General features: G+C 39.7%; 1 protein-coding gene and 1 long non-coding RNA gene across 4 annotated transcripts in view; one reads left to right on the plus strand and one right to left on the minus strand.

Annotated features, from left to right (window-relative positions):
* Positions 1 to 2,363: 2,363 nt before the first annotated feature.
* On the plus strand, positions 2,364 to 6,700 carry LOC120411877. Its single transcript, XR_005604423.1, has 2 exons — positions 2,364 to 2,569; positions 2,620 to 6,700. It is a non-coding gene; the product is annotated as an uncharacterized LOC120411877 (long non-coding RNA).
* The window catches only part of KCND2 (potassium voltage-gated channel subfamily D member 2), a 265,435-nt gene continuing 254,956 nt past the window's right edge, over positions 4,479 to 14,957 (minus strand). For 2 of the 3 annotated variants that reach the window (XM_039570537.1, XM_039570536.1), the window contains exons 4-7: positions 14,336 to 14,434; positions 12,694 to 12,792; positions 9,468 to 9,715; positions 4,479 to 7,690 (exon numbers count right to left, since the gene is read on the minus strand). In XM_039570537.1, coding sequence (XP_039426471.1) covers positions 7,513 to 7,690; positions 9,468 to 9,715; positions 12,694 to 12,792; positions 14,336 to 14,434 — 624 coding nt within the window. In that variant the 3' untranslated portion in view covers positions 4,479 to 7,512. The remainder of the gene's footprint in view (positions 7,691 to 9,467; positions 9,716 to 12,693; positions 12,793 to 14,335; positions 14,435 to 14,957) is intronic. The other variant, XM_039570538.1, reaches the window with a different exon arrangement.

Here is a 14,957-nt window from a genome sequence, read left to right on the forward strand (position 1 = left end):
TGAGAAAACTTCTTAAGGGCTTGTGAAATTAAGCTCTTCCATTGTGTGGGCTGTTGTTTGCTTTTCAGCAGTCTGCATGTGGGTGTAATTATTTCAAGGGTACTATTGCGAGCAAGATTACGTTTCTGCTTTTGTACTTCTATAGATGCTGATACTTATTTTGGGAGGTAAAAAGAAGAGTGGAGAGACCATCCCAAAATTTTGCTTGGAGTATCTTTGTCAGGAATACTTTCTTATGTTCTGTTTTGGAAAGCCTTGGCCTGGTGTTACTGCACAGGTACAGCCGAGTTCCAACCCCTCCCACTGCTCAGCCTGGGTAGTGTTGCTGTAGCTAAGGGTGAGGTTCCTGTGTGGATGAGGAGCAGGTGTCTCACAAAGTCTGGCTGTAGAGCAACTCCGGGCTTCGGAGTGCCACAGAGACCAGTGGTGCTGCACAGCGGGCTGAGTTGTCATTCGCTCCTGTTTAAAACCAACAAAAAAAGTCTGTACAAACCACAATTTGTGGAATCTTGATTATGGATTACATGAACACTGCTGCATTTGGCAGTGAGTTACTGCTGAATGTAGGGAATTTCACTTAAGTAATGTAAAAAAAGTGACGTAAAAAGAAATACAAAATTCCCTTTTCCAGGAACCTCAGCCCTTAAAGCTTTACCCAGGGAGTGTCTGTGGAAGCTCCCTTAGCCGTGCTTCAAATATCCCTGGTCTTTCCATGCGAGGACTGCTCAGACTATCAGTGGGGGTTGCCTGTGTATCTTGTGTCCAGGTTAGAGCTCATGAAGGAGCAAATATGGCAAGCCAAGGTAGGGGGATGTATTGGAATTCAGAGATACTTACAGCCCAGGTCATTTGGTTTTAGGCTGTCTGGGTGCTGAGGAACCACTGCTTTCAGATGTAGTCAGGTTTTTTTTAACAGCAGAGGGATTGCTTTGGGGAGGCCTCCTTTGATACAGAACCAGCCTCCCAAAGCAGTGTTTATGGACCTCCACAACAACGAACATCGGCAGTCAGGGAAACCTCACTTGGGCTTGGCTACCCAACTCCTGAGCCAGTCTGCGTTCTGGCAGAGAATCTTTCTGAGTATTTAACCACATATGCAGATGTAGGTCTCAGCTGTAAATTGGAACACTTTAAGAATCTTTTCTTTGACTGCTCAGGCTGTGAGGTGTCTGTTTTTCTAGGGCTTCTTCAAAGAGCCTTAAAATTGATTGACTCAACTGCAGTGAGCCTGCTCTTTTCCTGTAGAGCTTTAGAATATATGTAGGAGAGAGGCTGCTTGGCAAGACAGGAACATTTAGAGATACTTGAGGCAGTGAAAACTACTTCCTCTTACTTTCTTTTTCCCTCAGTTTTACAGGGGTACTTGGAGAAGAATGGTGTGTTTTTTGTTCTCTGCAGCATAAAGTGTAATGAAGTAAATCTTTCTTGTTGCAACGAACAGCTACAGAGATGCTCCTTAACATTTTTCACAGAGCGCTCCCGGACCAACTGTATCAGAAAAAGGGGTGGGGGGGGGGTCACTCCCTGCCAGCGCCAAGTTTTCTCTTCAGCCCAGTGACTATACTGAGTCCATGGGACTGTGTGTGTTGCTGTGGGGCTAAGCAGTCATTAGATTAAGTGGATGCTTTTAGGAGGCAAAAATCACTATTTCTAGTCCTCGGATAAGGTACTGATTCATCTGCCAACAGGTTGTATGACAAGATTTTTGGAAGGAAAGAGCTATATTTTCTTCTTCATAACTTTGTGTTTTGTAAAAGCATATATGAAAATAAGGGAATATATAAAGAATGAATAGTAGAAAGAGAGGCTGTTGGTCACAGCACTTATACAGTTAAACATGATGGAGGAAGGGATTTATAAATAGCTTTTAAAGTTTTTACTGCAAAAGTATTGTATTTGGTCTCAGAGCACGGTGCTAAGGTTGCAGGGTCTGTCCCCATAAGGGCCATTCACTTAAGAGTTGGACTTGATCCTTGTGTGTCCTTTCCAGCTCAGAATATTCTGTGATTCTGTAAACTATGCAGAAAAACACAGATTATTAGTCTTACAACATTTAAATACTTAGGGTTTGCATGGCACTGTAGTGTGGATACTGCAGGGTTGATGTCTGTGAGAAGCTGAGAAGCTTCCCCCATGTCTGACAGAGCCAGAGCCAACCAGCTCCATCATGGTCCTACTGCTGGCCAAGGCTGATCCCTTCAGTGACAGTGGTAACACGTCTGGGATAAGTATTTAGGAAGCAGAAAAAGTGGTTTTGGCAACAGCAACTGCAGCTGGAGAGAGGAGTGAGAGGAACTGCTCTGCAGACACCAAGGTCAGTGAAGAAGGAAGGGCAGGATGTGCTCCAGGCACCAGAGCAGAGATTCCCCTGCAGCCCCTGGTGCAGCCCATGGTGCAGGTCCCTGCAGCCCATGGAGGTCCATGGTGGAGCAGAGATCCATCTGCAGCCCACGGAGAGCCCCGCACCAGAGCAGGTGGATGCCTGAAGGAAGCTGTGACACTGTGCATAGCTCCCACTGGAACAGACTCCTGGCAGCACCTGTGGAGAGAGGAACTCATGCTGGAGCAGGTTTCCTGGCAGGTTTGTGTGGTTCCTGTGGGGGACCCATGCTGGAGCAGGTTTCCTGGCAGGTTTGTGTGGTTCCTGTGGGGGACCCATGCTGGAGCAGGTTTCCTGGCAGGTTTGTGTGGTTCCCGTGGGGGACCCATGCTGGAGCAGTTCATGAAGAACTGCAGCCCATGGGAAGGACTTGTGTTGGAGAAGTCTGTGAAGAACCATCTCCCATGGTAGGGACCCCATACTGGAGCAGGTAAAGAGTGTGAGGAGTCCTTGCTGGGAGGAGGAAGGAGCATCAGAAAAAAACATGTGATGAACTGACCACAGACCCCATTCCCTGCTCCCTGCACCTCTGAGGAGGAAGTAGAGAATTCAGGAATAAAGCTGAGCTTGGGAAGAAGGGAAGGATGAGGGAAAGGTGTTTTATTTTTTATTACCTTATTTGGATTTGATTGGTAATAAATTAATTGCCCCAAATTAAGTCTGTTTTTCCTATGAAAACAGTTGGTGAGTGATCTCTCCCTGACTTTATCCCAACCCAAGATAATATTTTTTTGTTATATTTTCTCTTCCCTGCCTAGCTGTGAAGGGAAGTGATAGAGTTGCTTTGGTGGGCATCTGGCATCCTGCCAGCATTGTCAACCCACACAAGCATTGCATTTAATTATTGTCAAAGTGAGGTTGTATCTAGAACTTTCCAACTTGTGTATGATTGACTGCTTCCTGTTAAAAAGAAAATGTGATGCCCTAAACTTTTGAGAATTTTTGTATATCTACCTCCTTTTTATTCAGCACTCCCCAACTTCAGGTGTTCCTTGTGCAGAGATACTCTAAAAAGTAGACAACTAGATAATATAGGCAGGTAAGAAATTAAGCTGTCTGGCTTTCATATATCTTCTGGATATTGCCAACCTATATATAGTGTTCACTCCTGACACTCCTCTTTTAGCCACATGTTTACATATCCCATCAGCTGATGGCTCTTCCAGAACAGGCGATAATCTTAAAATATTCCTACGGTCAATGGGAAAATAAAGCCCTGGTGGGCCCCAGATGCAGCAAAGAGAGCTTACAACCTCCTAAGCACCCTCCCTGCCCAAAATTTAATGATTCTGTGGCTTTAGTAATTTGTCCTCCTCCACATCAGCTTCCTCTCTAAAGGCCCCCCTTCTCTCTGCAGCAGCTGAGGCTGCATCATGTTCTCTGCTGTGAATGCCTTCTCTTGGTAGCCAGTGTGCTACCACCAAGTGTATATCCACAACTTCAAAATGTAAAGTGTACATTTTCAGTTTGTCTCCTGTGAGTATTTTATGAGAGGACAGTTGTTCTCAAAAATGCTCTGGGATGGTTCAGACAGGTATTAATTTTATCTTTCCCCACTGCACAGAGCAGAGAGCTCTTCCCAGAGGTGACTATCACATGTGCCAGTGGTGATCGGCATCACCTGCAGCTGGTTGCCCTTTATTAGTGATCCATGGTATGTTGTTACCCACTCTTACGCTACAAAAAGTTTGATCTCTGTGCACTAGTATTTTATCAAGGGAATTTGATACCAGGTATGAGGAGACTCTGTAGGCTGAGAAGTTCAGCAGAGCCGTTTGGTTTTGGGATGTACATAGGGGACATTTTTTAAAGTACAGATAAAGAAGTGGAGTTCATACTGCTGGAAATAATGCTCCAATTTTCTCTGCTGCTGCAGGCTGGGAAGGGAAATGTGATGGCTGGTGTCTCAAGAGAAGGCCAACTCCGTGTAGTGGAGCTGTGGTATCCTGGTCTTGATGGGTCTAGTATCATTCAGATACACTCACAGCTTGCCTGGAATTACTGTCTAGGACATTTGCTGACTTCAGATTTAGTGTTCCTTCCAAATTATTAGAGGGGAAAAAAAAAAGTTTCATGAATAAGTTATTGCAAAACCAGGTTGACCCATTCAAGCATGCAGATGTTTTATTTAAATATTCCTCAAATGTCTATTTATTCAGCATAACACATGTATTATGCTGCCTTCTGAAATACGATATATGACTGTCAAACAAAATTGTCAAAACAACAACCTTGGTTTCTTTGTATGATACACAGAAATAATTACATTTCATGTACAGTACAGATGCATTTTACACAGTCATCAACAGTCATTCACTACCAAAACAGCATTTAAATCACCTAAAACACCAAAAAAATGTGTATTTCCCAAATTCAGAATAAATTCATGGTTTTGCATGTGACATATGGAAATAGGAGACAGGACTGAAATTCTGAAAAATCTTCTAAATTATCTCTTAAGCTGCATTTTAAAAATGAAAGTACAAGTTGCTTCAGGGGTATAATTATTATGCAAGTGTATTGCTGTAGTGCGTTCTTTCTAGTGCCTATGAGCAGGAGAATAAAGAGCTTTTAAAAGACACATGACCTGATGGAGTCAGTAGGTTTCCTGGGTTGTGTGTAGTCTGTACCAAAGTAGGTTTAGTAACTGCCTCTTTGCATTATTTAGCTGATATAACTAGTCATGAAGTACCACGTGATGTAAAGAAGTTGCTGCAGTTGGCTGACATCAAGGCAGTTTTTATGTCAATAACTGTTTGTCAAAAGGTGGGGACCATGTATGAGTAACCATGCGTAGAAGTAGGATGCAAGTAAAAACTTTGATGTGTTCTGCCTCTCCTTTAAATCCATTGAAGTTTACGTAACCTACCAGCTTCAGCAGATCTGCTGCAGTTTTCTAACAGGGTGGAAGAGAGAGCAGCACTGGGTAATGGACTTGGGCAGGGTTGCTTAGAAGGAGCGCCCCTCCTCTGGCTCAGAGGACAGCCTGTGCTTCTGCTCTCTGATGTTTTAAAGAAATGGAGAAGCTCAGTTTACAATGAGTAAATCATTCTGATTTGAAAAAAAATTGGGAAGTTAATTGCAAATTAACCAAGAATGCATTAACTTCAGAATAAGTAAATGGTAAGATAAAAGAGTAATGAATGGCATTATCTACTCTTTTTACTTGCAGTTTATTTCTAATATGTGATGCTGTATTTTGGTGTATATACTGTAGCATGATAGTCTATCATCTACTCTTCACTGTTGACAGGTAGAGAGAAGAGTTTGTGTGCAAGAAGAAGTGTATCATCAGCAAGTTTCAGTTTTAGTGGGTATTTTAATGTAAATTTTCAGGTCAGTAGAATGCTAGCAAATACTATACTGAAACATACACTACTCAAACTATTAAATAACTGTGTTAATCTTTTATTGTAATGGCATCTAATGCACTGAGCCTTTTGATTTATATGCATATTTTATTTTGCAGACATGCAGTTATTTCTGATCCAGTGTTTTGGATGTATATATGTATGTATTGATATGCACATATTCCATGTATATTTGATGTATATGATGTATGGTATGTCATGAATGTAAGAAGCATTATGATACATCTAATGTACTCTCATGAAGAAAAATTACACTTTTTTATCGGAAAGGGTTCTGATAATATCAATGTCTTTTATAAATGAAGTCAAGAAGCCTTAACTTGTAAAATCTTCATATTAGCTTTTAGGCCTGCCCATGTAGGCAAATTCCAATTGTAATAAATTATATTTTTATAGCTTTGGGACTCAATCCATTATTCTGTCATTGTTCTTAGGTAATTAAATATTTTTCACACAATATAAAGTTTCAAACAAGTTTTAAGATGCAAGTTTACAGATAATTACAAAAAGAATTTAGCCATCATTTTTACTGAATGTCTTTCAGTGTCTTCCGGTGTAGCTAATACTCTGGATGCTCCAGAATGTAAGCAAGGGACATTTGGAGATAAGTGTTACCTGATCCCCAAAACACCTTTGTGGTAATTTGAATTCAAATAGGATTACTCCTGTAGCAGTAAACTGTGACAAGAGGTTTGTTCTGAAAATACAGAAGTTGACAAGTTGTCTGTGGAAAGGACTGTTGATTCATCAGTATCCTTGAAATCCCAAATTGTGCAGTTATGGTGGAGGGGGCAATGAACTGTCAGAGAAATAGAGAACAGTGAACAAAAAGAACAATGACTGAATACAAGTTTGTGGTACACAGTTTGGCTGTAAGATTATTTAAATGTTTGCCATTAGAAGTTTATAGTGTAGATGAAGTTGTGTAAAATACCTTAAAAAAAAAAAATCCTGATTCCTGATACAACAGTTGTACAATGACTTATTGCAGTTGTAACAGTACCTAGGAAGCAAGATAAAACAATAGTAAATATTGAACTAACTGAACACCTTTAGTTCACTAATGAGTGTTTGAATAAGAAATACTGCATTTTTCAAGGGAAGTTATGTTGTACAACTACCATGGAACATTAACAATCAGCTTGTTGTAAGTGCACGGAAATGCCCCTTTCTACAGTATTATTTTATCATGCCTAATCTGAAAAACAACAGAAGTAAACTGAGATCACAGCTCCAAATAATTTCAGCATGCATTATGGTTGTAGTTCTTTCAGTCAGTACAAACATATTTTATATGAGCATTTTTTTGTTCATTTTTTCACAGTTCTTCAGCAAGTTTGTGGTTTATTAACAGGGAAAAAAAAGACATGTTATCAAAATGTTTCTCGTTGTTTTGCATTCAGCAGGAACATACGTTTCTATTTTTTCATTTGTGTTTTTTTCTAAAAAGAGCTTTCATGATAAGAAGAAGCATCAATGGGGACATTTCATTGTGCTCATATAGTAAGTCAGAATGGTCACTGAAGATTCCACTGCGCATCAGTTCGGACAGGGGGTAAGAAATTCCTTTTGGTTCACACCCTACGACACCAAAACCCTCAAAGTGTTTTGTTTCTCCTGAACCTCTTGCTCTGCAGCCACTGGCACACTTGTCAAGGGGCGTTGTCTTTGTCAGCTCTCTCATTCCTCACGACTCGTTTTTCACTGCTCGAGCTCAGCTTTCAAGTGGTCTTTATGCTAATTTATAAATAATTCCTTGTTTTATAATGCAGATACTCTGACAATGTTTCCTCCCGAATACTCAGGAGAGTCTGGCCTATCGTCTCCTTCAGGTGTGGTGACTGGAGGTGTTGGGATGCTGATTATTGCTGTAGTGACGTAAGGCTGCTCACAGTTTAGTTTAACGCACTCATCCACTTTGGCATTTAAGCTGGAACGGCTGGAGGAAGAAACAAAAATCCATGAAGAATGAAAGTCCACTTTACCACAAACCTCTCGTGCCTGATTCTATTCCCTCAGCCAGCCATCTCCATCCTGCCCCACTGGAGAGCTCTAAGTACAGAGCAGCACCACCCCACTGCCCTGTACCCCAGCAGCTGGTGGTCCATGGCTATGCGCATGTCCCTGTCCCTTTCTCCCTTCCTTCCCACCATTTCAGCACTTCTCAGCCAACCACCTGTGTTTCTGAACAGGGGAAGCATTGCAAACTTAGCATAGCCAATTTGCTTACTATGCAGGAAAGTGGAAACTAAGGGCCAGTCCAAGTCTCCTGCATATTCCTCAATGGCATGCTTATTTAAGAACATTTAGGTATTAGGAATAGTTTCTTCACTGAAATGGTCAGACATTGGAACAGGCTGCCAAGGGAAGTGGTTGAATCACCACCCCTGGAAATGTTCAAAAGGTATGTGGATGTGGGAGGACTGGGAAGGTCTTTTAGTGGTGAACATGGTGGTGCCAGGTTAATAATTGGCCTCAATGGTCTTGGAGGTCTTTTCCAACCCTTGTGATTCTGTGTATATTCTGTTTCCTCAATAGTAAGGCACTCTATTATATGCACTAATTAAGTTTGTGTTAATATGTTCATGGAGTTGCTGCAGTACCTCCCCATTGTAAAAAACTTGTAAAACTCAGACTATTTCAACATGAAACTGGCATTTTGTGCTTGTGTTTTTGTTTTCTAGCACAAAGCTGGTGCTTTTTGGTTTTATATACATAGTGTCTGGAAGTATGGTGCAGGCAAGTCCTCTAGCAGAAAAAGAACGGATCCAGGCAGAATATTTCCTGAAAATCTAAGATAGATTGGAGCTTTGTGCTGGCCAGGAGGTTTCATTGCATAACAGCTGAAAAACTTCAGTACTTCCAAGCTGTTGGATTGTTAATGGACTTGAAATCCAAAGCTAGTAACTATACAAAGGAAGCTACTCAAAATGTAGCTTAACAAAACAATCTCTAGCAACTTGCGCTGAAAATGCTTCTTTATTAACAGGTGACGTGTATGAGATCAGTAGAAAACACTTCTGGGTCTCCTGAGACCTCTGCTGTTTTTTCAGAGGTGATATTTGGATATATGTGAAAGCCAAATACTTTACTTTTGAGAGTAGAGGGACATTCAGTAAATTACAGACTCTTAAACTGTACTTTCCTCACTTTTGTAATAACTCCTCAAACTAGCAAATACATTTTTCTTATCTGTTTCATATTTTTTATTAGAAGAGTCTTCCTTATGACTATTACAGTTAGGACTTTGGAAATCAGTTTTATTTCTCTGCTTTGCAGAAATGCAAGGAAGTCTCATTTCCTATGCCTCTGAACCAAGAAGGGGCAGACAGAGCACTTGCTCATCTCATATATCTGAATTGGACATTTTTCAGTGTGAAATTTTTCTCCTTATGCACTTGTCCACAGCATATAATCTTTGGTGCTCTATTTTATTTGGGGTCCCTGGATGGTGCTTGCTGCCAGTAGTGCACAGTAGTTTGTGAGGAGGGTCTGAGAGGGCAGAAATGGATAGAGAGAGACTATTCTATTATTTTGTATTAAGCTTGAAGCAAATGAAGCACAGAATATTTCAGTACCAGTACCCATTTTTAGATGAGTATTGGACTCTCATCTTAAGCCTCACCGCCTGCCTGTGGCGGCCACGACAGGTTTACATCTCTTCCCTAACAAAGCCGGGGGGCTCAGCTCTCGGTGTGCTGATGCACATGAAGTACCTGTTAGACAGGGCTGTCCTCTCCACACATCTGATCTGGATGGTGCTGAGCTCCTGCACGCTGCCGGGGCGGCTGCCGGTGATGGTGGCGTTTGGGATGCGGTACGTCTTTTTATGTCTTCGGGAGCAGCAAGTGCTGGTCACGCCTTGTTGGGACGAAAGAGAGGGGCTGTGGCTTGAGGGTCTATTCACTGTAGAAACCTCCATGCAGCTCTCTTCATAGACTTGCTCATCCACAAACTCGTGGTTCTAGCCCAGAGGAATCCAACAAAGGGACAAAGCACACACAGAAGGATAATTGAAGTGAACGTATTAATCATGATTGTTTAACGGCTTAAATTGACACAACTGAATCAACTGGGAAAGTTAGACAGCTTATTCTTGATTATAGTGTTTAGCCCGTATTAGTCTGGGCTGAATACCAATACAAATGTAAACACTGGAACAAAATTAACAAGAAGATGTTAATCCAAATTATTTTGCAAAATAGCATGTGGTTGTAATGTAGTTTGCATTATAAATATCTGTATAATCTTTGAAGTGCCACAAAATAGAGAATTATGTTTATTAATAAAATGCAAGTGGTGCTTACATAAATACTCTAAATATCAGTTGAAAATAAATAAGATTTATTATATTCAACTATAATATAATAAAATTCATAAATATTTTCCAGATAAGTTTATAAGGCTTTCTTTTGAATTACATGTTAGAAATCAGGACCTGAAACAACATTTTTTGAGGTATGCATCTATCTAAAAAAAATATTTAAACAAGTAGAAATTTTGATTAGAGGAGATGAGATAGTTATTTAAAAGCATCCTAAAAGTTCCTAATTACTTTAGATGGATGTGTCAAATGCAGTTTAGATGACTGACCATTTAAATTAAATGAAGTCCTCTTTATTCATGCAGTCTTTGCTTAATCCCAGCAAAGACAGTAGTTTTATAGGGTGGTCACAAAGATGAATCCAAATTCACTCAAACAGCCAGTTTACATTAATTTGTCAAGTGATTAGGGGGTATATCACACCCACCCACAATTTCCATATATTCTGTGTGTGCAAAAGAGCATGAAATAGTGGTGTTACTCATGGTGTCAAGGGAGGGGAGGAGATGCAGGGGAGTGGGAGAAACTTTTGTACTCATTTAAAACTATAAGGCCAAACTATGCAGAGATTGAGCTATGTTTGCATGCAGTTTGGGAAAGCCTCCTTTTTCAAGAAAACTCTTTCCTTTTACTGCTAGACTTAGTCCATGTATCCCGCAAGAATGTTTTAGGGGAATTGTTTAAGGAGCATTTTCTGGATTGTTTTACCCTCTACTCAGTCTCACATCAAATTTGCCAGCCTGTTACATTTTTGTGTATTAGAATGAGGTAAATTATTTTTCCCATAAAAAAATTTGCTGTAATTGGAAAGGTGCTGATGTTTTTCAGAATTGCCATATGGGGCCAATATAATATGTGAACAAAGTAAAGAGAATAACAACTCTGGCCAAGTGTTTGCGGCAAATGGAAATACCTTTATAGGCATAACATTTTTATTTCCATTTCTTCTGTTCTTCTTCACTCAGACATAAGTTTGTGTGAATTAAGAGGTGTTGAAGAATGCAAATTTCAAGTGATAAGGAAAAAAAGAACTTCCTCGACAAATGACTTTTATAAGGCATGTGTCAGTCACAATCAAGATTTTGAACATGATCACACAGTAGACATAAAACTCAGAGAGAAAAATAACCTAATTGCTCTTGTGAGATTACGTTCAGGGGCTTACAGTATGTTTGGCATGAACTCTGCTATTTTGCTGATTAAAAGTAATTTTGTGCTTCCTAAAACTTTTATGGAGCAAAAATTAAAGAGTTTTATTCACTGAACTTTTAATATAGAGTGGAAACATTTTGAAATGCTATAATGGCACAAGCTAATTGATTTGATTATACTTATTAATTAACTGTTCTTAAATTAGCTAAAAGTCATTTGTAAAATATAATTTTTAGTGCAATTAGTTTCTTGTAATCTTCACAGAATTCCATGACATTGCCCACTCTGCATTTCTGAGAGTGGATGAGATCTTATCCGATTGACTTTTCAGTGACAGAAAAGAGAATATGCCTTTTCTCAGTATCATGATGCTTATAGCACAAAGGATGGTGAGAGTCTAAGAAGACACACCACACTTCCTGTTATACAGTGAACCAGAAACTTGCCAGATTCCAAATGCTGATGGCCCAAAATGTCAAGTTCCCACTAAAATTTTAGGAATGCATCATCTCCAGAATACAACTTAGAACTGCTGCATATATTTTTGCGTTAATATGTCATATGAACTGGGGCAGTAGTAGGACCCAACAGAAGGAGAAAAGAATGTAGATTCTAGAAACAAAATAACACTTGCTTTATAGACTTCTTTTTCTAAAGAAAAATAAAAAAGAAATTAAGTTTTACAGATTCCACCATTATGATTAGAGGAAAGGTGAAACTTTGGGAGCTGAATTCAGCTCATACCAAATGAATAGAAGTTTTTTTCCATGATTTCTATGACAGTTTGACAAGACCTGTGGTTATTACTCAAGTTTTTAAAATATGTTTGTAATATTCAACTGTGGAAAAATTTTAAAGGCAAATTGCTATTATCAGGTTCTGGTACAAAATGTCTCAAAAATGTTTCAAAAGGACCCAGCAAGAATCTTAGCAAAAGAAACCATGCTCTGAATAGGAAGTAAGACATTCTGGGCTACAGCACATTTTATAAGATTAATACTTCTAAAGTAAGAGTGGAGGAGACATAAGCACAACAAGCATATGGGTGACATGTTGCTGGCTAAGTGTCATAACTGGGCCCTTTTATTTCAAAGAAATGCTGTCAGAAGGAGAACATTAAATTCCACACATACATATATCAAGTTTTAATTTATCAAAATTTAGCAATGTTTGTTGTGGGGAAACCTTTTACTCTTGTTTGTTTGTTTGTGGGGAGGTTGTTTTTGGGGTTTTTTTGAGGAAAAAGCATGAAGATTTTCACAGTGATCTCCATCAAATATAGCAGAAGCTGTGTTTCTCTGTTATTTATATGCCTTGGGTATAACGCCTTAAAATAAGATAAAATGGCTTTTCTTCCCAGCTAACTCTTTTAATATAAAGGCTTATTAATTAGAAGAGATAACTGAAAACATTCAAAGCTAGGCTGGTGTTGCAATTCACAGGAAAACACAGTTCTCTTTTCTTACCGTAGTTTTTTCCAGGCAGTGAAGCAGGTGGTGGTGCTGTGTTTCAAAGGAAGAGCCAGATTTGCCAACAAAGGCCTGTTCTTCTTCATTGGAGGACTGCTGATACATAGAACTCAGTATTATTCTCAGTTTTGAACAGTATTTCTTATCCAAATATTTGATCAGAACTAATCTGGATTGTACATGGTAGCATAACTGCAATTTTTCGTCTACAAAGTATAACAAAAATTATTTTGCACCTTAATTTTTTTCTGCTTGTTTTTAAATCAAACTATTTCCCTTCCTTCCCTAGCACCTCCTTTTAAATGTTTTCATCTTAGGTCTTTTACACATAGATAAAATAGTACAATTTACAAGTGCAATAAACACATAAGCTTTGAATGTTGGATCAACGCATGCTTAAAATTATAATCAGTTTAAGTGACAGTAAAATGTTTGTTTTTCCTGGGAATGTGCCTCATTTGAAGAAAATTAAAAAGAGTTGTCCTCCCAGGATCATTTCATAGCACTAAAGAATTTCTGCTTACACAAAAATTCATGTTAGTGATCCCAATCTAGTGGGTTTAGAAAGTGCATAAAAATGTTACTGACACAGAATGAAGAATTAAGTGGAAAGCATCCACTGCTTATTAATTGCTTTCTTAATTATTCACTAGAAAGCAAAAAACTTAATGGGGAAGGAAGTAGGATAATAGAGAAGATAACAATTCAACCTTGGGATATTTGAAATCTGCATGGTAATTAAGCTACTTGGTGTCTTTTTAGTTCAAATATTTGAGTTCTTTCAAGCAGAAGAGGAAACAAGGGCTCTGACTGCTCATCTTTTGTGCTAGACAGGACGGATGGACAGACAGCCACTTCCTCCTCTTCTGGCTATATGTTAAAGTATCCGGCAGTTTAACATGTATTGAACAGAAAGGGCATAGAGGAATAAAAGCCTTCCTGTATCCCTCAGGGAACAGCCTAAATGCCAGAAAATGGCAGGGATTAAAAACCACTCTGTCTGCAGTCTTTCTCAGCTGGGTACAGCTTTGAGCAGCCAAGGGGCTGTCTCCCAGCAGCATGGGTCACTGTGGATCCCAGTCCCAGCTGCTGGTCCTGGCTTCCTTGGCAGGGGTAAGCAGGGAATTTGCTTCAGATAACATTAGATTACAATGCATTTGAGGTAATCACCAAGATTCTCCTTAAACCAAAGTAGGTGCTTTGAGGGAACACTTTACCCTGCAACACCCCTCTGGGCAAACTGTACTCAAGAGCTGCCTTTTCCTTTATTGATGATGAAACCTGGTTTTGTCACCCATGTTCTACCTGTTTAAAGCCAAGTGAGATAAATCCAACTCACCTCCTAAGAGGCAAATGCTCTGTACTTTCCTTAATGAGTTCTTCTACAGGATCTAACTCTAAAAATGTGGGTTCCAGCATTTCTATCTGGACATTTCCCTCATCTCTTAATACCCCACCATCGACTCTCATAAGCTTCCTTTAACAATAGTAATTGTCCAGTTTATCCTTCCTTAATCTACCTCTAAAGATAACATTGCCCAAAGCCCCAAGGTGACTTGCCCTGGTGATAAGGTCAATAAACTACTGCTCGGCTGTCATTAAGTGGTTACTCCAGAGGTGGAGGGAACACAAACATTACCTGCTGCAGCTGGTTACTCAGCAAGCCATTTCGTTTGCTCTGCATGTAGGCATTAGCACTCCCACTCTTTGCTGCGCGGATTCGAGCAAGCCTGGCTTTCTGTGTAAACACACAAAAGGAAGAGTGTCATTTGTACTCATATCCTTTATCCTGTTTATCTAAAACTGCTAATTGGAATCAGTTGCTTATGAATACCAATCTCACAGAGACTGACAGACTGCACTGCATCTGTCCTCCAGGTGGAGCAAATCACAAGTGTCTTCCCATTTAAAATGCATGATAGAAGTTTTTATTTGTTTGTGTGTATCAGCTACTAAGGACAATGACTTTGGAGACGGGATTAGACAGATCAGTATGGAAGTGCTGCAGTTTTTTTCTGCATTGTTGCAACTGCCACTGCTTATGTCTTGTGGGGCAGAAACATGGACATCCATTTCAGTTGCTATTGCAGTGAAAATCTCTTTAAAGGGAAATAAACGGTTCAGAAAAAACATAATGTTGCAACATCTATGAGTGGGTTTCTCAGACCCTTCTGGGTTTTTGGAGTACCAAAACATGGTAGTGCTTTTATGCTGTCTCCCAGCTAAGTTCCTGAATATTTGCCAGGCCATTTTAGAATCAC

This window comes from Corvus cornix, chromosome 1A, assembly GCF_000738735.6.
Source record: "Corvus cornix cornix isolate S_Up_H32 chromosome 1A, ASM73873v5, whole genome shotgun sequence".
Taxonomy (NCBI): domain Eukaryota; kingdom Metazoa; phylum Chordata; class Aves; order Passeriformes; family Corvidae; genus Corvus; species Corvus cornix.